Source organism: Ptiloglossa arizonensis, chromosome 9 (genome assembly GCF_051014685.1).
Source record: "Ptiloglossa arizonensis isolate GNS036 chromosome 9, iyPtiAriz1_principal, whole genome shotgun sequence".
Taxonomy (NCBI): Eukaryota; Metazoa; Arthropoda; class Insecta; order Hymenoptera; family Colletidae; genus Ptiloglossa; species Ptiloglossa arizonensis.
Genome location: NC_135056.1, coordinates 8473279 through 8500739, shown reverse-complemented (window position 1 = coordinate 8500739; position 27461 = coordinate 8473279). Strand labels below are relative to the sequence as shown.

At 37.8% G+C, this 27461-nt stretch overlaps 1 protein-coding gene across 2 annotated transcripts in view; it reads left to right on the top strand.

Moving 5' to 3' along the window:
- Window positions 1–27248, top strand: part of LOC143150886 (lachesin) — a 452222-nt gene extending 424974 nt beyond the window's left edge. The window contains exons 10-11 of one of the 2 annotated variants that reach the window (XM_076319438.1): window positions 3917–4015; window positions 13742–27248. In XM_076319438.1, the coding sequence (XP_076175553.1) occupies window positions 3917–4015; window positions 13742–13815 (173 nt within the window). In that variant the 3' untranslated portion in view covers window positions 13816–27248. The remainder of the gene's footprint in view (window positions 1–3916; window positions 4016–13741) is intronic. The other variant, XM_076319439.1, reaches the window with a different exon arrangement.
- The last annotated feature ends 213 nt before the right edge of the window (window positions 27249–27461 follow it).

The following is a 27461-nucleotide window of genomic DNA, read 5'->3' as shown; positions in this document are numbered from 1 at the left end:
TTTCCCTCGAAACATTGCTTTTTCAAAACGGTGTTGTTTAGAGAGAAAGAAAGATCAATTATGGAGAGAATTGTCAGTTGTCTTGAGTCAGACGTTTTAGTTAGCTTCCATAAAGTCTGTGAATAAATAAACATGCTCCACAGTATTCTCCTTAACTTGAAACTGATCTTTATTTCTTTCTACAATGCCTGGTAACTGTAAAACGGTTTTACCTAATATTTTCCATATTTGTGGACGCGATTTCTACAGAGAAAAAGTTATAGATAACGTAAATATTTCTTTTTATCAATGCATTGATCATTGGAGTATAACAATTATAAGAATATATTCTTATAATTATTTCGGACGTAGATATATTCTTTGATTTATAAATGCTCCATCTGAAAAGTTTGGAAAGTACTATTCGATCGATCAATTTGACACAAATATTATTTATAACATTCTACATCGGGTAACAGAAGGTTTCTTAAATTTGTTATTCCTTTCGTTGTCTACCAAAAAAGAAACAAACAGTTTTAACGAAAAATTAACTTCGAACTATTAATCCAGAATTATATACTTACTATTATAATTCGTAATCAAGTAAATAAGAACGTCACTCCTATACGAATGATTCCCTGTGAACCTGACTCCAGTGACTCAGCAATTAACGTGTCGAGAAAATCCCTAATCGAATCATAAAATTCTTTACTTTGCTCTCGGTAGTTTTTACAAAAGTAAGAAACCGTCATCGGAGCAAACATATATTATTTAAACCACTCGTAATATAGTCCTTTTCGGATCAATCTTGAACGTCGCATAATACATTGATAATTCATCGATTCCAGAAAACTGAACTTAAATACTCTTCGAAGAGCAACAACGTCATCAACTTCTCTTCCATCTTCCTTTCGAAATTTCAAACATCGTTACCCAAGTAATTAAAACGACCGCGATACACATGGTCGAAGAGTCGCGCGATTCGTTACGAATAAATCGATTTTTCTCTAATCTCCGCCATTGTTCCCTGATTTCGGAAAATCCCCGACACTCGGGTTTACTTGTTGAACATTCGAGCAACCCTCCTGCCATTCCTTGGCCGCCTCGAGCACCGGGCGAACGAGATCGATCCTCGATACGATTTTTCCCTCGCGGTTGGCGCGAAGCCGGTCGAAATCGAGGTAACGAGAAAACCAGAGATCCGTGAATGGATTCTGTTGACGTCGGGTGCCGCGCGATCCCCCTCTCCCCTGAACGAGACTCTTCCTGGGCGAAATTCGGTTCCCCCGGTCGGGTTGATGTATGCAAATGGATCCACCGTTGTAACTACAAAATTTCTAGTCGGAACGGAGCTCCACCTGGCCGGGGTTACACGCGGGTATGAGGATTAAACCAACGAAAAAGCACCCCTCTGGGCCCCCTCCGGTCCTCCAGGACGGATATGGTCGGCGAGCAGTCAACGTGAGCTAGTTTCATTACTTGATTTGATCCGGCAGACTGGACCGCGACAAACGCGGCAGCATGGAAGGGTCCGCCGTGCCGGTGGATAAGAGAATTGTGTTTACTCGTAGTTTGCATACTGGTTACCGCGTTTGCCACCCACTTTACGCGTAACAGGCCCGTAAACATCTTCAGTGGAAGGGCCACTCGTCGTACGTCCCCTTTGTCCGCGTTTCCTTTGCACCTCCAGCCACTTCCTTCCATTCTTTAACTCGCTGTTACTCTCTCCTCTTCTTCTGTCCGTCACCCCCACGCTACCGCCATTGTTTCGCCGTCCTTTATACAACCCTTTTGGTCTCGCCGCGCAATTCATTCCACGAGAGGAAGTCGGCTGAATTTAGAGATCGCGACCGCGGAAGAATTTTATTCAACGACGACGTTCAAATGCCTCGATATCGATTCCGGTTAATCGTGGAACCTACTCGTACACGACTGTATTATTGTTTCGTGTGTAGAGTTGGTTTTGGAATATACGATGTTCCAAACTGTTTCGGTGTTACGGGAGACGATATATAATAACTGGTAACGCTTCGCGCTCGTTTCGTTGAACTTTCGTTTGAAATATTTGGATTATCTCAATGGTATTTATTACCTTGAAAATCGGGGTTTCGGAGTTTACGGGATTTATTCGTAGAATTTTTGGAATCCATTTTATCACTTGTCCATTATCGAAGGAATTTATTGCTCGTACGTTGTATAATTTTGTAAATTTAGCGTAGAAACGAATCGTTCTGAGATCTTAATTTTCGACGATCGAGCTAACGTCGAGGTTAAAATAGACAATTTCATTTGCGAAATGGAAATTGCTTTAAACGAGACCGAGGAAAATAAGGTACGAGACGTGTAAGATATTTGGAGGAAAGTAACGTGGATAAGAATATATATTGAGTACGTATTAAACATACTGGTCGAAATAGTTCGAGGAATGTTTAATTTATTGAGACGACGAATGCTTTTAAATCTATTTGTTATGTATAAAAATTGGAGAAGAATAAGATATTTTTGTCGTTTCCGATGTTTGGCCCACTTTTCAAAATATTTCGTTCACTTTCCAGATATTAAATCCTCCGATTATTTTCAGCAACCTATGTATAGTAATCGAATAGAAACGTCGGTCCAAATTATATTCGGGCGGATAATTTGAAAGGTATTTAATTCGCTTTGCTTGAAATTCCCTTCGGTCGCTCAAATCTTTGAGAATTTATGATATAATTGAAAAGATACACTCTCGATTAAAAATCATCTCAAATTATCTCTTTAGATCAATGCTCCAGCTGAGCGTAAAAATTTGCGTTTATATCTCACAGAGAACATTCCGTTACGTTTCATTGTTCCAACACCAACGTTTCGGTCTTTACATTTGCGACTCGAATTATCACATAAATATAATAAATGAAAGTTTACCGGTCGAAAAGTCAGTTTGGTGCAAACAGACTCACGTGCGAGTAACTTGAAGCGCGTAACGTAAAACACGGTGTCTCTTATTCCGCGCGTAACAACGGAATTATCGAATTGTAAAATTTTATTCAAGAAAAACAATCGTCCGTTGACAGTATCGCGAGCAGCGACGTCGATAAAAATGATAAATGAAAATACATCGAAGCTGATCAATTATTTTACGCCTGTCACATTTTCCGTTTCGTTACGTGTTCACGTGTCAACCGATTCCAGCGGTAACGTTTCCTTGTTTTGCCGGTTCGATTCAATTTGCAACGATCTCGAACGCGTAAGGAACACTAGATTGTTCGATAAGTTTTATCGAACGACAAAACTTATCGAACAGTACAGTACTAGGTTGCTCGATAAGTTTTGTCGTTCGATAAAACTTATTGGACAGTACTATACTGAACAGTACTGTTGCTGAATAAGTTTTGTCGTTCGATAAAACTTATCGAACAGTATAGTACTAGGTTGCTCGATAAGTTTTGTCGTTCGATGAAACTTATTGGACAGTACTACATTGAACAGTAGTGTTGCTGAATAAGTTTTGTCGTTCGATAAAACTTATTGGACAGTACTACATTGAACAGTAGTGTTGCTGAATAAGTTTTGTCGTTCGATAAAACTTATTGGGCAGTACTAGATTGAACAGTACTGTTGCTGAATAAGTTTTGTCGTTCGATAAAACTTATTGGACAGTACTATTATACATTGAACAGTACCGTTCATTAAGTTTTATCGAACGACAAAATTCATTGAACAACTTATTACATCCCTGATGAAAATTTCTCACGGTAAAAATTCGATACATATCCTTCCTTCGTAAAAGGGGAACGAAACACGAGCAGCTTCGTTACGGTTTTGGACATTTTTAATCTCATGTCTGTCGTATTTTCATTTGGAGCGAACACTGACCGACTGGATGCGCGAGCAGCGTGATCCCGCGACTTCATCGTGTGTCAAATTTCATTTAGATCGGCGTCTATTTTGCTTCCAGGTAATAAATTCCAGTCGAACCTCAGCGAGATCGGGAAGTCGGAGCAAAAATCGAGCGACCCGGATAGGAAAAGGAATTACGATTGGCCCCCAGACAGCGGTAAGCTCTGTTGCTATGTGAAACCGTGGACTAATTTAAACGAGACAGCTCGATGCTAACGTCTTCTCTTCCTTCTTTTTTTTTCTCGAACTCATTCTCTGGAAGAACAGTCGATAGTAATTCCTGACGTCACGGCGCTCTCGACTGCGCGTCGTTGTATTTATAACATAAACGGTCCATTATTTATTGTCTTCTGGTTAATAACGACGCTCGCCGAAAATAGAGACGCGGCGCGACGTTTCGAAGCGAGTACCGATTATACAGGGTTAGTCACATCGTTATGTGTAAATACGCGTTTGTGGTTTTAACAATATTGGTATAGTAGAAAATGTTATTAGGTAAAGTGTATTTTCAAAAATATTTGTACGATTAAAGTGTTATTGGTTGAAATGTATTTTAAAAAATATTGGTACGATAGAAATATGTTATTAGATAAAGTTGAAACGCTTTTAAAGGCCACTCTTCGGCTCGATTTGCTTCTTTATACCTTTAGATCTCCTCGACACCTTCAAGTGGAAAAAAGCGAAGTAATCCAAAGAAACTAGATCCTGAAACTCTTTAACTTCATCGAATAACTTTTCTTTATGTCATCGATATTTTTGAAAATATTCAGTTGTAACACTTCGTATGGACCACCCTGTATAGTACCGATATTGGTTAACTTGTTTGTGAATTTTACTCGATATACATTTAAAACGATGTACATTGAAATTCGAATACGAATGAGCATTGAAAAAAATATCCGATTAAATTATATTGCTGTCTATAAAGAAATTACTCGTTCTTTCATTAAATTTTATCGACGGGTCGAACTTAAACTACCTCGGTAAGTAATTTAATAAAAGAGTGTAATGTTTATGTAATAAGTGACGATTATGAGTTAAATTTAAGAGCAAAGTAAATAACTTTCACAATTTTCACGAAACTTCGCGTACCTTTGAAGCTCTATTTTACAAGTTTCTCTAATATTAAAGCTACAACCCTCGGATAAATGAAAACGATCAGATTCCATTTTTTATAACCGATTGATATTGCAATTTGTGAAACGTTGCGTACGTACATGTTGATAGATTATAATCGACGAATTGATTATCTAATCCCATTCTTAACAACATTTTTAACAGTGAATTAATACGAGAACCAATCTGTCGCATTCGTTCGTACAAAAAAGTCTATCTCGTTCACAAAAACGTATTTCTTTTGAATTCATTTTTTTAAAACCACAATTTAGTTATCCTTGCACAGAAATGTTAGAGAGGCTGTTACAGGTGATCCGGCTTTCGAACATTCGTGCTTTAAAAATCGTATAACCGCGACCATAATGGGACATAATGGTATAGAATAGAATTCAATTACGGGATCCATTCAATCGGAAACTTATTTCCAAAAATTAACCGTGATTTCCCAACTAAAATTTCATTCGTCAAAAACGGAAGGATCGGCGATAAAATTAAAAAATGTTCAACGGAACTCCGTTCCACCATAAATCAGAATGTGTAAAGTCGGAAAGAAACTCTTTACCCAAATTGAAATTTAATTCATTTAACTCCGGTTTGAATTTATTTAAATATTGATCTTTGCGTTGGCCATTTTATTTCTCTTTCATTGATATCAAAATATATACAAACACTCCCACCTCGTGAACCAGTACAATTCTACAATATGCTGCAAAAAATAAATTCCCAAGTAATCTCTACTTTAAAGTAATACACCGCTTTAAATTACTGTAATTTTTGTACTCGATTTCGAGTACGAATCACGAATAGATAATTAAAATGTTTTCAATTTAAATTCGTTTACTCCTCGATATGGTATTCCAAACAAAATCTGTTTTCCAGGTTACTCTGGTTCTGTTTTCAATCTAGTCGTTCCTCTGTGTTAATTAAATTACATAAGGTTCGAAAATTTTAAACACGTAAAGCAGCATGTTTCGACAACCATGAACAACTCTTACGAGCTATAAAGTGCAGATTACTCTTGACTCCAACCTCTCTAGTATACAATAACAAGGGTCAAGATCATCGTCAAGGTGCAAACATTTGCGAAACAATTCTATACGTACTCTTTATTAAATTCAATTGCTCTTTATAATTTTCCTCCTCTGTCGTCGCCATTGAAACTCCTCGTGAACTTCGACTCCACCTTGTCTAATATACAATTACAAGGGTCAAGATCATCGTCAAGGTGCAAACTTCTGCGAAACAATTCTATATATACGTTCTATTAAATTCTATTGCTGTTTATAATTTTCCTCTGTCGTCGCCATTGAAGATTCTCGTGAACTTCGACTCCACCTTGTCTAATATACAATCGAACGAGCAAGATCATCGTCAAGGTGCAAACATTTGCAAAACAATTCTATAGATACTCTTTATTAAATTCAATTGCTCTTTATAATATACAATCACAAGGGCAAGATCATCGTCAAGGTGCAAACTTCTACGAAACAATTTTATATATACTCTTTATTAAATTCTATTGCTCTTTATAAATTTCCTCTGTCGTCGCTATTGAAGATTCTCGTGAACTTCGACTCCACCTTGTCTAATATACAATCAAACGAGCAAGATCATCGTCAAGATGCAAACTTTTACAAAACAACCCTATACATACTTTCTATTAAATTCTATCGCTCTTTATAATTTTCCTCTACCATTGAAGATTCTCGTGGACTTCGACCCCACCGGTTGATCAACAATATAAATCCATCCCTCCGCTGGTTAATATTTCCTCTAACCGTAAGCAAAAGCTGTGTCGTAATCCGCGTCAAAAGGGTGGAATTTCCGCAAGGACTTACCTCTCGTAGCTCGCGCTTCGCCAATTTCTTCGCTGCTAGGAAACGAAATCGTTGAATCCGTTTTTCCGATACAACGAAGATTCTCGTCGAACGATAACAGGAACGACGTCCCTTCACGGACGAACGGTCCGAAAGAAAAGGAAAATGGCCGTACAGGGTACGGTCGGTGTTCATCAGGAATTTTCCCAGCGCTGCTCATTAATCGGGCTGTCGTTTCACCGGGCGCGTCTCTCAGTCGGAAAAATTAATAATAGCTCGGACACCGATATCAGCGAGGGTATGGGGTCCCGGCTCTTACTCGGAATCGAAGTCTGATATCGGCCGAGTCGTCGCCATTGAAATCCACGAATAGAGGCCGACCTGGCAAATGAGCGGAGGAAACAAAACCTTCGTTCAGGTTTCGAGCGAAGTTGCGGTTTATCCGGCATTTCGCGGCTCCGGCAGTGGCATTTAAATGACAGGGGGCTCGAACGTCGGGTCAGACTTAACGCCCAGCAGAATTCCTCTAGGCCTCCAGGCGTTATCGGAATATTTCTTTCCACCCCTCGCGTCTACCAGCACACCCTTCCTCTCTGCCTATCTTTGTCCAGCCTCACCCTCGGTTCTCTTTCAGAACAGAGTCCCTGTCACCCAACCGCCCAACCCCGACCCTGCCCCCTGCCCGCGTTCGGTCCCCGATACAGCCGGTTCTCTGCAGGCGTGGTTTCTTTTTAAAAGGAATTTGCATAATGGCAAAGTGTGAAAATCCGTTTTCTCCGCGGGCTCGATCCCGATAGTCCCGTGGAAGTAGGTAATTTTGCCCGGTCGAAGCCAGAGGGGGCCGATCCCGGTGGAAAAAAGAAGAAGGAACGCGGGCTGCGGGAACTGCGTTCGCGCGGGCCTTCCACAACTTGATAAGTACTTCCAGTTCTTTGGTAGCCCGGGAACCTCGTTGTATCGAAGCTCGGACCGTTTCCCGTAGCGACCTGTCCTCGGGTAAATTCGTTTTCGAACTGCGAGCCTCGGAACCCCGATATCGAGACCTTACCGAACTGCGAGCCCAGGAATCGTCCGAAAGCACCGTACTTCCTGAGGGACCGTACACGAATTTTAGCACAGGGTCTGTTATACTTCGTTACGCGTTCGATTAAATTTAACCGGCCGACTTGGGTGGTTCCTGTCGCGAAACTGGCTCCTCTTCGGGATTTCATTTTTCGGGGAAATCGTGAGCGCGTCACGTGTGCCGGGATTAAGACAGCAGGGAATCTCTTGGGGGACGATCGCTTTCTTTTTCTTTTTTTTTTTTTCTTTTTCTTATTATTTCGACGATTCGTCGACGTTCTCTTGCAAATTTGCGATCGGATCGGTTTACGCGACGACGAAACTCAAGAGTTTCGCGTCGAGTAATTCACTTCTGCGGAGATTATTATCGGGACGAGTGGGGTGTACGTTGATAGCGTTAAACTTTAGTTTCATTAACGTTATAACTTTTCAATAAGAAGTTTCATCATTTTGTATATAATGTGTAATGTTTCACGTTGAGGAACTTATAAAAACATCGTTTCCAAAGTATTCGCGCATTTATTGTTTCAAATAATAATTTTGCTCTTAGAGGACGCTGGCTTTCGTGTGTTGGCATTGTAACTCTTCGATAAAAAATTCAATAGTTTCTTTATAAGATATTTAATATTTTGTGTTAAAGACTTATAGTGTCACCATTTACAAAGTATTTTAAGACTTTTCGATTCTGTCTCCAGACTAAAATTGACTTACACCGGCGCTGTATTCGTTCTTAGAACCTAAATCACACTGTCGTACCTTGAGGAAAGACAAGACGCACTTTTCATCCAAATCTTACAAACAAACGCACACTGACCCCTTTCCAAACATTTCACTCTGCAGATCATTCACTGGCGATAGACATACTTCACACATTTACCAACATACTTACTGTACCACATTTCCGATAAAATTCGACGGAAATTGGATACGAGTTTACGATTAATCGTATCTGCTTGGTGTGGAAGATAGAATGAGTTTTTTCGAGGGAAATGGAAACGGAGAAGTATGACATGTAGGTTTTCAAGTAGAAATTCTTTTCCACAGGTAGAATAAAAATATGGTGATTTCTTTGTCGTAAACGTGATAAAATATTTACACGTTTACTTAGTGCGTATACAGGGTGTTACGAAATATGTGGGCATAAATTCGGAGGCGAAATTAGCACACTAAAATAAGAAAAAAGCTCAGAAGAATATACGTACGATATGACCTCCTTTCGCGTTACAACCATTTTTGTCTTCCATTAATTCTTACGATAACCTGAGCTCTTCCTTTGACAGTTTTTAAGTATCGTTCTTGTTTTATTGATAATTTTTCTGTCCGGGTATTGCCAAGCGAATTCAAAATTGGTACTTTTGAATGGACTCTGCACTTTGGAAAATTTCTGTGGAGATAGTCAAATAGTTGATATATAGTAATACAAGAACAGCTGTAAATCGAAAACCAGATCGTATCGAATATATGTTTATATTTATGAACTTTTATTTATTATTTTATTATTGTGTTGAACACATCTCTGAAGTCATGCTCCACATATTTCGGAACATCCTATGTAACTATATTTTTAAGTTTCTAAGGGAAAAAAGTTTGATACCACATTTTTCTTAATGGCACTGAATATTCTTGATGATAGTGTTACGCAAAATATTTAAATCTTAAACACGGAACCGTTTTATACTTCTTTCTCCGTGTTATTAATATTGTGACATAATCATTCGGTCGAATGTACAAACGATAAATTAAATAAGTTTAACTTTCGTAAAATATTTACAATATACTCGAGTTTCTTAGAAATCATATCAAAGTTCCTATTTTGATTGACGTAATTCATTTGGAAACTAAATTCCTGTTATTTTTCCTAAAAATCACCACTACTTTGTGCATTAAGATTTATTTATAACTGTAGCCGTTCAAATACAGATGAACGCTAGGAAAATCATACTATAATGCGAATATTATTGTACAGTATATCGTCGTAATTAAATTTCAAACAAAATTAGAAGTAATTACAATCATATTAAATGAATGGTATTTATCAAAATCATTTCTCAGTGATATTTGCTGTGCGAATTGCACCGATGCTATGGGAAAAGCGCATCCCACCAATAGCAATAATAACCTATTCCAATACCTATTTGATACCTCAATGCAATGCTCGGGAATCGAGGCACATAGGTAGTAATGAATATGTACAAACATACTACATATATACTCGTAGTTATACGTTTCGACATTACACTCGACCAATTGATATTAATTTCTACAAAGAGTACACAATTTTGTATACTTTTCTGTAATACCCAAAAAATACAGAAATTTGTACACTTATCTTTATGCAACAAATACAAAGTAATTGCAAATTTTTCTGCATCGTACCAAAAGTACAAACCTCTCTATACATTTCTATATTTTCCATCCAGATTAATTGATATTAATTTCTACAAAGAGTACAAAATTTTGTATACTTTTCTGTAATACCCAAAAAATACAGAAACTTGTACACTTTTCTTTATGCAACAAATACAAAATAATGCAAACTTTTCTGCATCGTACCAAAAGTACAAACCTCTCTATACATTTCTATGTTTTCCATCCAAATTAATTGATATTAATTTCGATATTAACGATCGATATTAACTCGACCAATTGATATTAATTTCTACAAAGAATACAAAATTTTGTATACTTTTCTGTAATACCCAAAAACTACAGAAATTTCTACACTTTTCTTAATGCAACAAATACAAAACAATTGCAAACTTTCCTGCCACCCATACGAAAAGTACAAACCTCTCTATACATTTCTACATTTTCCATCCAGATTAATATCGTTCACCGAGAACATCCCTCGCGCGCATGATACATTAATCCGAGCCATTGTTACTAATTACCACGTCGTGTCACCAAGTCTTTTAATCTTCAACCAGAACGTCACCGAGTCGGTGCTATCGTTGAACCGGTGCACCCGAAACGTGAGAGAACACGCCGACAAAGATACACCGGTTTCATGGACACTTGGTGTGTATCGGTACGAATCGTGCAAATTACCCTAAAGAAATTTGGCTCCCGCGACGCGGCTCGATTGGCGGGAAAAAAAGTGGCCGGGCGCGGCGGGCAGCCGCAAAACCGACGCAAAAAAGGGACGAGGAACAAAAACAAAACGAGGGCGACGGAAAGCACGGGGCAAAATCGCCGGAACGAGGGAACCATCCCCGGGGAGAATACGAGAAGAAAGGGGAGAAACGTCAGCGCTGCTACCGCGAGGATCGGGCCAAAGGTGGTCATGGTTGAGAAACGAACGGAAAACGAGGACGAGGAAGGGCTCGGGGGATGATTGGGGCGGCTGCCCACCGGGTTGTTTCTGATTTGTAATTAGAGATGAGCGAGGCCAAGAAGAGCCCAGCAGAATACATCTCTTTCGAAGCGAGTAATAGCTAAAAGTATAGGGCAGGCCAACCGGAAGAATAACTGACTTCCCATTCTCTTGTTTCCCCATCGTCTGTCGGCCCTTTGGGCCCTCCCCTCTCCTTTCCACGTTTATCTTCCCGCTGGTTTCCCGTCTCGTCGAAAAGATTCTTCGCAGCCTGTCTTTCCGCCGGAACGACCGGCAGATTTTCTGCGGGAACTTCTTGATTGCGCATCAACCCTTTCGGGGCTACTGACGCGATTTTTACGGCTCTGGATCGCGACTGGCTTCGCGATTTCCCGTCCCCCGAACCTTTCGGCTCGTTTTAATGCACCGAGACGAGAGTACAGGGGGTGAACTCGTGCTTCTGGAACCCTCGACGAGGCGGAAACGGTTTTCTTTTCGCTCGTGTCGCCGTGCTAGCCAAGGAATTCGCGTGGCCAACGCTTCCTATGGGGATTCTTTTACCGAATGGAACCCCCTATGGTTGTACAGTATCGTCAAACGAATATCTTCGAATCTAAACAATTTATTCTTTACGAAGTTTTCTTTTTTTTTTAAGAGAGTATTTTTAAATTTGAAGATACATTGCTTATTCTTTAGAAAGTATTTTATGTCTTCGTTTTGAGGGGAATATTTTCTAATTTAAACAACATGTAATGACACAGACGGGACGATTCAATCGGAGGGTTAAATGGTTGTTCGTTGGCAAGTGTTGTATTGTATATGACGTAAATTCGAATTTTTATTCAATGAGCGATGAATGGAAAATTTGACATCTTTTATCGATTGTTCGATATTTGTTTCTGGATTCCAGGTGAAACTATTGTGTTTCGAAGAGGTCACGAAAAGATGAACGAAAATATTGTTACGATTAGGTATTGTTGCGATTTTACTCAGCTAACAGGATACATCTATCTCGAATATTTTAAATTATTACGCGTTAATGGGTCACAGATGGTTCTCTAGATATATTTTTGTGGTCGTTCTGTTTTTCAACAGAAACGAACGAAATAAAAACGTACACGGATGCATTAATGTCGCGATTCGATCATCTGCTTTTTCAATAGTCATTATCGATTATTCGTTAATACTTTTCGTAACCGTGCATTTTGATTTTCTTCTCGTAATTACTCACCGTAATTTGGCACTCCCCTCGAAACTCGCATAATTATCTTAACAACGTATGCGTTCTCTTGAAATATTTCTGTGGAGCAGTAGTACTCGATGAATTTTAATAAAATTGAGAAATAAAAGTCGAACGAATTGTAAGGTTAATACCACGACCGGATTAAATAGACAGTATTACGGAAAAAAAGTATTTAGGTTACAATTAACTAAAAGCCACTTCGACTAAGCTTCGTTGCTCTAATTAAATTTTAAATGTGAACAATTTCGTGAAAGAAAATTCCCTTCGGATTTCTATCAGAAACCAATGAAAATATCTATTATTTTAAGTTTTGTATCCGAGAAGAACTTCGCTAGTTTCTAAAATAAAATCAAGGGAATGAACCTTTGGTGGGTGATTTCATCGCCTAAGTTTGAATCATCGCAGCTAGGAAAAAAATACGTTTTCCCTAATTTTGTTCGCTCCACAGGTATGGAAAGTTTTATGAAAATTGACGTACATAGGACACTTCGAGATGGTTCCTTGTTAGAACCATTAGAACTAATTGCACTTCCAGACTTTGAACGCAACGAACTTTCGTACTTTAAACTCTCACTGAACTCTCGCGTCGAAACTCTACGTAAACTACCTAAAACTTCCAAACAGAACTGTTTGGATTTTAACCTGAACTATTCGAATACTTGGCGCGTTAAAAACTATAGTTCGTCAACTATCCCGCAAAGTCAACAACTCTGTATACAACAGCTTGCGAAGCGTAATGCATCGACGACCTTTATGCATTTCGATGCACCAATTTTTTTCTTCGAATTATAGTCTTCTGACTACGGCAGAAACATTACACTGCTTTGATAGTACACATTCTACGAGTTGAAAAACATAATTAAACAAAAATAGTTCAAAATGGAAAAAGGTTTGAATAAACGATTATAATACCATTGACATTATCGCTTGCGTGGAAAATTTTATCTCGAATAAATTGTTATACGATTGAATACGAAATTCATTACTCGTCTTTCTACACGGTATCAATTATTCGATTTATACTTAACCAATAAAATTCTACTCCAATCTCCAAATTCTACTCGATCTGAATAGAAATTTACCAGAATAATGTTCGACTGTAACGATAGATTCCATGTTACGTTTAACCTTAAAGTCTTCTTTCATTTTATAAAACTCAAGTTTTTCATTTTAAAATACAATGACCGAGGTAAGAAAATACAAAAGTATCCAATAAGTATACAATACATTTCGAGTACAGTACGGTTCGAAAAAAATGTTTTCTTCGATATTAAAATTCCTATCCCATGGTAAAGAATGTCTAAAAAAAAAAATTCAATTTTTTGTTTCCAGGCTCGGCTGTAACCATCACGACGACAGAGCTGCTGCTGATGGTCGCCCTGATCGCGGTGTCGATCGTCCGATAAGCAGAATCGGAAACAGACGCCTTCGACGTCGTTCGTCTGTAATTAGGGACTCGATTTAAAGCTAACAGAAAACTAAATTGAAGTTAGAAATCGATACGGATAGAAGGAGCACGCGCACATGTACACAGATATCTACACGGTACACGCACGTACACGTACACGTACACATATACCCATACATAAACACACATAGACGCGTACACGTGCAATGAACGCGAGGCGAAAATTGACTGAGTAGTTAGTGTCGTATTAAAACGGGGGATGGAGGAAAATAAATAAATAAATAATAAGAATAATAATTACGCGTGCCAAGTCAGTGTAGCGCAGTGTCCAATGAAGACGAACGGGTGACGATGGGTGAACCGTGCGATAGAAAATGAATTTCTACACGAGCAACGAGAATGCACGTGGCGTGGAAGACGTGGAAAGGGTCAAATCACAAAGTGCAACGACTATCGCTTTCAGTGTAACATATTGTATAACGCCGTAATGTCGCCGCAGAGACCGCGCCAACGATCTCGAATTTTGCTGCAAACCGAGCAACCTCGAGCACGGAACGTTCCACCAGGCTCATCCCGCGAGTGTCTTTCCCTTAATTCGGGGGACCCGCTCGAACGATCCCCGTGATTGAACTCCCAGTCGATCCCAGTGATCAAAATCGGCCATGTAATCAGCTTTAAACTAAATAGAATGTTCGCGCGACAGACGAGTAGCCCACGCGAAACGATAGTTCGATGAACAGTTCACCGAGAATTGTGCATCGAACGAGTCTCTTCGAGGACGCGAACGTAATTTATTTCGCTTTAACCTTTTAACTGCTGCGAAGAAAATCATTCTGGATGCTCAAGCGAAGGGAAACACTGGAACACACCTCTCGGTTTTCTGTGGTCAATTCTGTACGATTTCATCTGATTCTTTTCTATATATTTATTGATATGTATCGGTGAATGGATTATGATACTGATTTAACACACTGGTTGGGCCGTCGTTTAATTCAGCAGCGAAGAGGTTAATTCTAATGGTCTTTTATAGAATTTGCGTTTTCTGTTCGTTGATAAATCATTATTCGAAAATAGTAATGGTTTCTCTAGTCGTGAACGAGAAATCAACTTTATTTACCGATAGGTATTGGCAGAATGTTTTCGAGCTTACTTTGGGTTTTCTTGAATGATTTATGAAATATTATGAAAAAATATTTTTTCCCTTGTAGTAATTTTCTATGTATACATTTTGTTTATGTGGTAATTTTGAATTTTGATTCGGTGAAGACCTACTCAAAGTAGGGTCGAGAACGTTTTGGTGATAATTATCAACGAATAATGAGAATTACTCGTTTACTCTTGTTTGGAGATATCACTATTAATATTCCATAAGCTTCCAAGAGGCCATATTGTTTATGAGTCTTGCGTTGGTTTTAAATTGTCTCTTGCGTTACAGTGCATAAATCTTTTAAAATCCATTCGTTATTTACGATGAAGTAGAAAAACAGTTTAATCTCCAAGTTTATTAAAAATTATTCAATATCACTCACCGTTAGTGCTAATATTGAATAATATTATGCAGGTGGAGTATCGAAATGGAGATTTTGCAAACAGAACCTATATTTTAAATAAAATCATTCAAACAAACTCATCAATGTGATTCCCGCAGTAATTTTGAGCGGCCAGTTAATCTTGTTTCGACCATAATTACTCGATAGTTGTCTGGTAAGACCAACGTGTATAAGAAATTGTTCTAGAAATGATTTACATTCAACTACGGTATTCAAAATTTTTTGAACAAACTTCCAAAAGAATACCTCAATATTCTATGATATTTGATCGAATAATTTAGAATGGGAACAATATGTACGCAAAATATATACTTTTTCAATTATTTGTCCAATATAAAACGTTTCAGTTCGATAAGAGTCAAACGAAAACAATCTTCAATGTCAAAGAACGATTTTAATTTCTTGTCAACGATCGAGACGGTGAAAAACCAATATCTTTCTAGAAAAATTAACTCCAAATATCTTTATTTGCCGGTTACTTGCATTCCTGTAACGATCGTGAAATACGAAAGAGAAAAGTAAACAATATGTTGAATGAAGAACCTACCTCAGACGCGAGTGAACTGTTAAACGCGATATCGAAGTATCTTCGAACTATACGGGAATTATAAACCAGCAACGAGTTTCAAAGTCGCGATAAACGAATCGTACGAAACCGTGGGTAGGAATTCTTCGTTATTAAGTGAACCTCACCGTGATTCGTCTTTCCAGCAGACTGTTTCGAAATTATGAAGTTAACCTTTTCTCACGAACGTACAGTGAAAGGACAAAAAACCGTGATGCAAGTACAAATTGTCTCCGCCATCGATTTCACCCCCACCCCTTTAGACGACTCTTTCTCGGTGTTCCCCCTTTTTATTCTGTCTGCAAAGTGTTCTTTCCACTCTCTCCTTTTATCTCCCTCCCCCCTTCTCTCGTCCTGTCTTTCTATCTCTCTCTGTCTCGGCCATCGTTCTGTTTCTTATATACGAAATCGCGGATCCCATCTGGATACTTGAGATTAAAACGTCAGATTCGGTACGGGGGATGCTCTTGTAGGAAGAAATTCCTCGAAAGAAACGAAAAAGAATCGGAAGTCGAAAGTGCAGGTACGTCAAGAACGGGGGAATATTAAAGAACGGAATATTATTATTTGCAAACGTCTTCGATCTCGGGCCGTGTCTCGATGAAACCACGGACATGGTTTCTTTGTTACATCCTTGTCAGGCCACGTCGTTTTATTCGAACGAATATCATTCTGCTTTGGCACGTGTTTTCCACGAGAAAATAACATACTCCCTCTGCGGATTCTTTCACTTTGTATATCGGATCGAATAACTATCTTATTCGTATCGATACTTGTGCATCGCCTGAAATTCAAATTAAAAAGTTATACGATTATTCGGATACAAAATTTCGTCCACGTATTAATATTCGTGACATTCGTTTACAATTATTGGGTAAATATATATATAATCAACACGAGGGTTTCTTTATTTCCAATGAAAATTTTTACATCGAGTTCGTATTAAAATTGTAAGTTATACGATTATTCAGATACAAAATTTCGTCCACGTATTAATATTCGTGACATTCGTTTACAATTATTGGGTAAATATATATATATAATCAACACGAGGGTTTCTTTGTTTCCAATGAAAATTTTTACGTCGAGTTCGTATTAAAATTGTAAACGATATATATTTAATCCGGCTCGATCTACAGAGTAAATGAAAAAGAATTGTACACTTTGCGAAATTTATTATTTAGCAAAGATGTTTACTTTGAAAAGTATTGGTCTACCGAATTGGATTGCACAGAAGTGAGGGAGTTTCTTTTCAAATTGGTTTAGACTATATATTCTTACTAAACTGAGTTATTAAATAATAAAATTCTAAAAAGTGTTGAATCTCTTTTGAGTTACAAATATTCGATTTCATGCGATTCTTGCGGTATAAAGGACAATGGAAATGTTACGTTCAAAATATGGTTGCACAGCTTTCAATTGTTATACAGAAAGCAATATTACAAAGCGATATAATCACTGTTGTACAGGACTTGCATCACATCTAAAAACAGCTTACAAATAATCCAACCCACATACCATTTAACCCTTTGCGGTCATATTAAATTTGGACATGGGTGTCGTACTGGTAATTAATTTCCCTTGAAAAATCAGTGATAGATAACATGTAAGATTACGAAGATTAAACAAGATTTATTAATTCTTTCGTGAACTTTAAATATACGTTCGTACAACAATGTGTTTCAATCTAATGTTTCTATGTAAAAATTCTATTTTATAATTCTCCATCGTGTGGTATCTTTCAAAACAGTCTCCAACATGCAGTCCTGGTTTTCGACTACATGTATCGCAAAAATAATTAATTTGGTGTCTTTCGTCCTTGATCTTTCTGTTCGAACATACAGAACAATCTTTACTTTTTACATCTTCATAGTGCCGCAATATATGCAGTTTTCCATTAAGCCTTTCCTCTTTACTGGTTTCCATTATCTCTAATAGAAACACCGTATCGGTTCGTGAACAGATTCTTCAGACATTCAGGTTCGTTCAGAGAAAGTGTAATACATAATTAAATAAAGTATAAAGTTCCTTACTGTGGTGGCTGAAAGCAGACATACAACCGCAAAGGGATAACACCGAAATTTAAGTTCCATTTGAAATTTTCTTCGTTCCCAACTTCGCACGTTCGTAATCTCCTTTCACTTTCAACTTAAAATCGACCACCAAGATTCGAATCTAAACTCCCTTTGAAAAAACGTTCTCTACTTACACCAATCGATCGATAATTCCCAGCATCCCGTAACAATAAAACTCCAGAAGAACAACACCGTTTCGTCCCATCGTGAAAGTTTTCAAGCGTCGTAATTTGCGTGCAAAAATTACCCCGAAAATAGGGCTTGGAAAATATCGCGACGCGTTACACACGGACGAGTATTCGAACTTCTTTGCAGCCGATAAGACGCAAAGGGATCGAAACATGCAAATTAGTCTCCGTTGGAGACGTGAAAGCCAGGTTTAGGGGTGCGGCCCACCCCAACAACGCGTGTGACACCTGTGAAAACGGGCTTGTACCTTTCACGAGAGTGCCAATTACACGCGGGAAAGCATGCGAGTTTTTCTCCTTTTGTCTCGCCTACGGGGGCGGTGTTCTCTCGGTGAATACTCGTGTAAAATCAAGCCCGACCGTTGCGCTGCATACGGCTCTTTTCTCTTCCGGTGTTTCACGCACTTTTGTTGCGCTCTTTATCGCGTTATTTAGCTCCACGGCATCCGTGCTCTCACGCGAGAGGAAGCTACCACGCGAGAGCGGAAAAATAGCTACGTTCTATAAAGATTAATTTTGACATAATGCGGCTGTCTCCTCTCTTCCGCTGTAATTAAAGTCACACTCGTAGCTCGGGCAACGCGCCGGATAATTAAAGAGGGAAGTCGTTCGAATTAAACGCCGCTCTTTTTTCTCCAATTTTTTCTCCTATCGGTAATTGATTATTCGCGGGAAATTAAGAGCACGCTTCGAACACCGGGCACCCAGTTTGCCGAAAATATCGAACGAAAAGCAATATTTTTAAGACGAATTGCTTTTGGATTGCTTAACGATTATTGAGAAGATAATACAGAGGAGGTAACATTATTTTGTACGGTGTTTGAATTAACCTCTCTACGTAAGGTGGTAGACGATCTTGAGTTTTGAACATGAAAGTATTAGGAATTATCTGCGAGGATGTTTTAATAGATGTTCGTTCGAGTGGAAAGTAAGATGAAAATCATTTCGTTCGTCGAGTGATGAAATAATTCCGAGAAAGGTTGATCTGTGTTTGTTTAAACGAACGAACGTATGAGTGTCTAAAACGTTTAATCGAACGAGATGATATTGGTGTAATCGTGTTTGAAATATTTTTAATAATGTCGTGGTTTTGGTATCCTCTGGTGTTTGACGATTTTGTACTTTGTTCGTTTACTATTCTTTTAATGTATTTGTTTCTTACTACCAACATATCGTTTAGAATTGATTCAATAATTGTTGAAAATTACCAATAAAAGGAAATTAAAATTATCAATTACAACTGTAATTATTCCAATTGTGAAGTTTAATATTAAATAATCGTTAGTCAATAGTCATTTTCTTAGGAATTTAAACATTCGAAAGAATTGAAAGTAGAAGTTTCGATGCGCTTCTTATGTAAAACGAATTTATTGATTCTAAATGTGTTTTTCGTCGAAAACAACCTCTGTAATTTCTGTATATTGACTAAAAGAAGCAACTGCAACGTTTCGTGCTCGAACACACTCGATAATTTTAGATTAACATAAACCAAGGATCCGTAATTACAAAACAATTGAAAAGCAAAATCGACGCACCGGGTCATTGTTTTCACGATTAAATATTCCTTAAAGTGTCTATATTGACTAAACAGATACTCGAATGGTCATATCAAAAAGGTTTCAAGAAATATACACAACCTATGGCACCTAACACTACCACCACAAATAATTTCTTCACTGTTTTATAAAACCAAAGTTTTATACAAAATTGCATAGATCCGTGGAAGACGTATGTTACACCGATCGCATTCCTCCTTAGTTTTTTAGCTAATTTTCCATCTTACATTGAACTTTAAATACTTTTAGTAATAAACTTAAACTATATAATATAAAACTTCAATTTTTTTGATAAGATTCTAAAAAATATCAAATTTCAAGTAAAAGTGTGTTAGAATTTACCTGTTCTGAACTCAATAATTAACGAAATACCCCCAAAAAATTCCTTTCCTATAGTGCACGCATGAGAAGATTGCACTTAAAGTTATGGCAGGTTCTATTCGTTCAAGTGTCATCATCGTGCGCACAGGATGGATATACACACATCCTTCTCGCGTCTGAGGAGATAATTCCTGAACAAGACCTGTTCACGAGAGAGACTCCAAACGTCGTTTAGTATCCCACCACTGTCATCAATTGTCAGAGACAGAGATAACTGAAAAGGAGAGAGACGGATGAAAAGAGCGGGCATTAACAATATTGGACCCGTGTCAAAAGTTAACGACTTTGTATCAACGTGATGGAGGTGAAGTGGGAGAAGTTCTCTAAGCTCTGGAGCTTTGCTCGTGTAAGTCTGCTCCGAACGAATACGAGCCGCTGTAACTCTAAACACAATTTCCTCACGAGCATACTTTAGTTTCCATGTTACCAAATAAGTGCAGTTAACGATGTTTACGAGTCGAGAACAATGGTGTTTACATCGCGGTGCTTATCAACACGCTGGTTAAATTATCACGACACTCGTGATGTATGAAACCATATCCACGATTTAGGGAAATTAAAATGGAATTTAGCAATGTCGAACAGTTTGACGTGCTCCTTATTTATGATGTGTACGATGTGAGTTAGAGGCCACGGTTTTGAACGTGCACTATATAGAGACACGTGTACGCGAAATACGTGTAATGTGTACTAGGGTATTAAAAATTCACGTTACGAATAAACCGATAATAATGCATTTTATTCTCCGTATATCTGAATATACATACGCGTGTGTTTACATACTAATTTGCTTATATACAATTTTTTACCGTGTATTCCATCCGTTACCAGAAAATGTGTACAACTTTGTCTCTTTGTCTCGAAATTAATTAACATCGGTTGAACTGCAATTATTTATTTGAATGTGTTCGATAACTACGTTTGTTAAAGTAAATTATGGTGGAAGAGATCTTTACTGGTAATCAAATAGGTGTTGACTTTTTCGTTACATAATGTATCCTTGTATTTATGTCAACGGATACTCTTTAGAGTACATATCACAATTGAGTCAAATAATGAAGATAATATTTCTATGAATAACTTATTAGTTACTAGATTTATTGGAGACCTTTTGTTCTTCAAAATCTTGCTAAAAAGAGTTAAAAATTCGATTGAAATGATTCTAGATAAGTTTGAAAATTTAATGAAAAAATAGGGTAGCTGAAAAGTAATCAGACCTTTGTAATTGATCGTAAACGCGTGCACATTTTGTAGAAAATACTTTCTACGTAATTCTTGTTCACGAGTTATTTGCTGTGCCCATGTTACGTGCCACACTTTGTGAAATTATTACGCAAAAATACGTGTCGATATTTAAGTAGCAACAAAAATGAGTAGAAACAAAAAAATGTTCTTCTTGTTATTCTTTGAAGTTTCGTCAGTTCAGCAGTAGAACAGCCAGTAAATCGTTTTTATCGTGTTCTAAAAACACCGAAATCCTTTCACGAATAATTCTGCAGGTTTATTAACGACGCGAAATACCACTCGCCAATTTTCGGTTGCGCCAACTTCCACTATTACTTGTAATCACGAACGTCAATCTCGTTGATTTACGTTAAAAAAAAAAAAAAAAAAATAAACTACTGTTTCACGTTCTTGTAATACTCTACATTCGAAAAATTGATAATACAAAATATCAAATGCGGGTTTCGAATCGATTTTAATCCATCAAGGGTATTACCACTTTGAAACGAGTAAATTTGAGTTTATTTTAATCCGAGAGAACGCTAAACCGTACATGAAAAAAGCTTATTTTTAGGGAATTTCGATATTCCCAGAGTATTAAAATAATTAAAGCGTAACTTCCAATGTAGTCATTACATTTTGTCTGTTATGAAAGATTGTTATTTTTCAATTCGATCGAAACGAACGCCGGGAGTGATATTACGTGAATATTTTTTTATAGTTTTACGACTATTCTTTCGCATTAATAGGATAAATGAAATACAGACTCACGGTACATTGAACAGCACGCGAACTGTTGCATAGCATGCGAGGCAAGAATTATTTATAATTACAGATTCGGGGATCGTATCTCCCAAATTAAACTCCTCGCAAGTTTTGTTAAAGCGCTGAATTAATTACAAACTTTATAGATTTACGTGCACAAAGTGATTCGTCCGAAAATCAAAATCAATTCGGTCCGATGCGAATACTTTTCGTGAATGTACCTAAAATGTACCGAATCTTATAAATAAATCGAAATTGACGAAACTTTCGAAACAGATAATCATTGTTCTGAAAACAATTCGTATTACGGGGAAATTTTCTACTCGAATAATTAACGATAACGAACGAAGAAGAACATATCGGGCATATTTTCGCTATTTTCAAAACAATAACGCGGAAACTCTTCGAAATTCTTGCGCCTCGTGTATCACGCGTGACATTTGACCAACGAAATCTCCAATTAGCACGATTAGTATATTCGAGTGTTAGTTAACCGTGTATGGAATTTATCCGTGAATGCACAAACACGCTTCCAGCGTAGCGGTTTAAGCGGACTTCGAACTACTTAGGAATATCCATTATTCAGCGTACATCTTGTTTAAAGCAACAGGTTCGTGAGTGCCGGCAGTTGCCGCGAAGGGGTTAACGCCCATGATGGATTAAAGAAGGGTAACTCGAGGATTACGCGGACTTACCCCAACGAGATCCTTAATTTCGTCATCGACACGGATGCATCGAGCTTTCGAGTCTTGGAACGATCGAAATTACAAAACGTCACCTCGATCTGTACACGATCGCTTTTCGAGCATTTTGCGAAGTCGTTCCCTCGTTTTTCATCGTGGAACAATTCCAGAACTTTTATCGGGTTGCAAAACAGCAAAGACTACTTGCAAACCTTTTCGTTCGTAGGATCGAACACCTCGTAACCGTGAATCGCCATATCGATGATGAGTCAATATTTTGAGTCTCGTACTTTTTACCAACGCAATAATTTGATAAAAGATAAATTAAAAGAAAGAAAAAAAAAGTAACGTAATTGTACAACGAAATATTATTTGTACCGATACATTTACAAGTAATTTTAATTCATAATATCTATCCATTTCTGAATGAATTTGTTAAATTGCACAGAGTATCCGTGTAACACGCTCACTAATTTTAAAAGAACGTAAATTAAAATCATTGTAGGATTTTACAGAATTATTCGTTTGATCACGAACCAGGGGATTGTAGAATAGAAATTTTTCGTTCGAACAGCGAACGATTTTCCATTTTATTGCTCCGAGTATCGCGAAGTTGCTCGCGCGTTCGGAGACTCGTTAGTCAAAATAGAACACTATAATCTCTCGGGCAATCGCTCCCGTTGATCCCGTAAGCCTCTGTGCGTCGATGAAAATTGAACAGGAAAACCAAAAAAAGAAAAAACAGAAAAAAAACAACAAGAAACGCGAAGGAAACCCCAATCGGGGTACACGAAATCTCGCTCAAAGTATCGTACGGGATAACCGTTTGCAAATTGCACGGTACGCGTGCAATTAACACTGAATTGTGCTAATAGTGCAGTGCGCTCTGGTATCGTTCGTACAGGCCGTTATTATAAACGACACGTACTATCAACAGCTTAATGTTACCGATAGATTACAGACCGATTATGAAATCCTCCGACACGAAGGTGAAATTAACGTTGGAGAAACATTTTGGTAATTCGCTGCGATCGAGCTCGATGAACCGCGAAATATCAGAAGTACCGTATATCTCGAACCTCGAAACAAAAGTGAAAGAAAAACATTGTCCGTGGAATTCTTGGAAGTTCCGTTGAAACTGGTTCCAGCTACCACGCCAGCGATAGTAAATTGTCTCGAACAATTTGCAAGCGTGCTGAAAAGGTCGGTTAACCCGATGCACCTCCCCCGCGATCTTTGTCCCGCTTTGATTTTCATCCTAATTGCACAGTTTCAGAGGCCACTCCATAATTAACACAGTTCAGCTCTCGGCGAGAAAGGAGAGGCGTGGTGGTTCGTTGTTTCGCCACCACTCTCTCCTCCCCCTCCCGCACAACTAACCCCCCCGTGGTCCTTTTCGAGCTAATTTTCACCGATAGAGAACGATGGCGCATATCCGCATTATACGAGTATATCGGCCTGAGTCTAATAACGCTCGACGCGTCAACTGGCAGATCCTGTAAATACGAGTAAATAGACTACGATAAGTATAGAGAGAGAATACAAGGGCAAGGCGGAGGGTACGCGCAGCCTGGACAAATTCCACGACATTTTTACCGAAATAAAATACCAGAGCGAAGCTGTCAATTGCAAAAAAAAAAAGAAAGAAAAGAGAGGAACGAAAGAAGAAAGCTATCGAGGATTTGTCCGCGTCGCGCGGAACACTCGGTCCTGCTTCGCATTGATTTAGAGTAAGTTCACCGAAGCGTCCGGTTAGGTATCATGTTATGGCCGCGTGTTGCACTAGCAAGCGACACGACCGAAATCTACGGAATCGATTCGCTTACTTCTGAAATAATTCCTTCCTCGTGACACGATCTAAAAGTGGGGTATGTTTGTTTCTTTTTTTTTTTTTTGACTTTTTTTTCAATAGAAGAGATTCGATCGTTTGAATATTTGAAATTTGTACGCAGTATTTGAATTTGAGTAGATTCGTTCAGAAAGCGTAATTTTAATCATGGTTCTCTTTTTGGCTACGATTAAACGTTTTGGTAAACGCATGGATTAATATCGGGGGAAATTGTTCAAATTGTTTGTGTAAGTACTGCGTGATAATAAGGAGAAATTTTAAGATTGGTATAAAATTGGATAAATTTTGATCGATCGTTTTGGAAATGGAACAATTTTTGACAGAGAACAGGTATCGATGTTGGTGGATCGATTCGGAAATTGATACTGCAATTTTTCTGATTGCGTGCGATATGAACGAACTGTGTGCAACAACGGTTAGCTCAACCTTATGGGACATAATGAGCGAACCGGTGACCCACTTGTTACAATGGCTTTCTTACATGACAGGTCAATCGATAGTTCACTTCTTGAAAATTTATGTATACTTGGAGCACGTTGATTCGTTCCTCAAACTATTACTCAAAATGTAAGAGAAGTTTCCGTAAAGTCGAGTTGCAAAATTGTTTATCTGAAACGAACAACCTGTTTCATTTCCTTGACTAGTATGCTACAAGTGTCGCGGTAGGATAATTGTTAACGAAGAGTTATCACTATTCAAATAATTTGTTTGTAATTCGATAAAACAAATTTGCATGACTAACGTGTGCGTCAATTACTTGCCAATTCTATTTGTATTTATATTTATGAACTGTGACGATGAAATGATATCTGTTTTAATTAATTCTAATCGTATCACTGTTACTATTTACAGACACTAACGCAAGTAAGAATATTGAGTAACAAACAGACACGTTAAACAATTTATAATCAACACAGCGTATTTCACGAATTTTTTAAATCGATTCTAAAAAACGAAACGTCGTATAAAAAAATGTACCCTACACTTTTAATTTATTTTTCACACGATGAATCGTTTTCTCTTCAGTTGTTATATACCTGGTTAACGCGCAAAAGAATACAACCAGAATAATTCTATTGTTAATAACGAAACAATCACTTCACAGGAGTCTGTCACTTCCAGTCTGTAAATTCAAAGTTTCAATTTCTCTATTGACCACACACAGTACAATTTGCACCTGTAACTATAGAACATTGAATTAAATCTTCTTTCTTTTTCCACTTGATCGGATCGAAACTAAATTTCTGCCAAGCACGATTCGTCGAACGCAGCACGAGATAACAACGATTGTCGTTGTAAAGGAAAACTCGAAATATTTCCAATTGTAAAATGAATCGCATCTGTCGAATTGATCCAGTTTATTAAAAGTTTCTACTATTGGTAGAAATTTCAGTGGCTTAATTTCAATATCCAGAAAGGTGTTTCTGTTCTTAAAACTGCGTTTGGACGTAATTGAAGAAAAAGAAAAAGAAAAAAGGAACCACGCATCCATGGAGTTTTCATAAACAACGCGTTTCCGGGAGAACCGTGAATCGGTTCGCGAAGCTTGGGTCGTGTCGCTCGCAGAGGCAGTTTCATTTCGTCGTTCGTTGATTTCACCGTTTTTTGTACGGCCGCTGTAAAGAAAAAAGGGTGACGGAAAAGTAAAAATACCATAGGGAGGATATTTTGACCTTAGCGTAACGTGTAACAAAATCGACGCGAGCGAACGGTCGTCTTAGTGGTTAAGTGGTTTTAAGTGGTCGACCGCATCGTTTCCGCTCGAAGCTCGGCGGGAGCTTGATACCGAAGTTAAACTGAAGTTAAACGGAAGCGAAACTCGGTATTTTCCTTAGGTAATATCGAAGAGGAAAGTTTGTACATTGAATTTGGTCCTTTCGCGTGGACGTGTGTATATGTTAAGTACGACATTAATTAGTACGCGTGTCGATATTTAATATTACCGATGCTGTTGGTAGAGCTGTTGAATGTGACACGTTGGACCTTAACTAACGAAAAGTTGTCAACTCGACGGGACGAAAATGACCCACTGATCGATGGTACCTAAATCCCTCGATGGAGAGTGTCGTTCGTCGAATAATGGTCGCGGATCGTGCGCGAAATGAAAAATAAATTTTGATATCTAATATTTGCTTTCGTAGAAAACAATATTAGAGAACGTGGGTTATTTTACTATTTAGAATTTCGATGTAAACAGCTGCTCAAAAGGAACTCCCGCGCGAAAGGATTGGAATCGAACATTAGTAATTTAGACGCATCTACATATGTACTTGGTTCGAAATTCTAGGGAAAACGATGCGGTCGAGACTTGCGGATAAAATGAATTAAACGCAAAGGTATATATGTATACATAACACAGAATATAAATATATAAATATATAAATATAAATATACGAATTAAGAGGGACTATTGAGTAATGATATATCATATATATATATTGTATGTTACATGATATATTATTATAATACTATTATGCTTTGCGCCGTTGAGTTGAATGTTGTTATTTACATGAGAAAACAAATGAGAGAGATTCTTATGGATACACTCGACATATGTAATAAAATGTGGGCGAAATAACTGCCCTTGAAAAGCTTTCCGTTTTTTTTTTTTCGTCAATAACAATTTACCCTTTAATACTTCGCCACAAGGAACCTTTGAGCGTCAGACAATTATAAGGTACGTATCTTTCTTAGCAGGTTTTTGTACCGACTAAAATATTGTGTAAAATTAACTATTTTCAATTCAACCTGAGTTACGTTTAGAAAATTTAACATTCTCATAATTTTATACAATATCAAAAAGCTGTA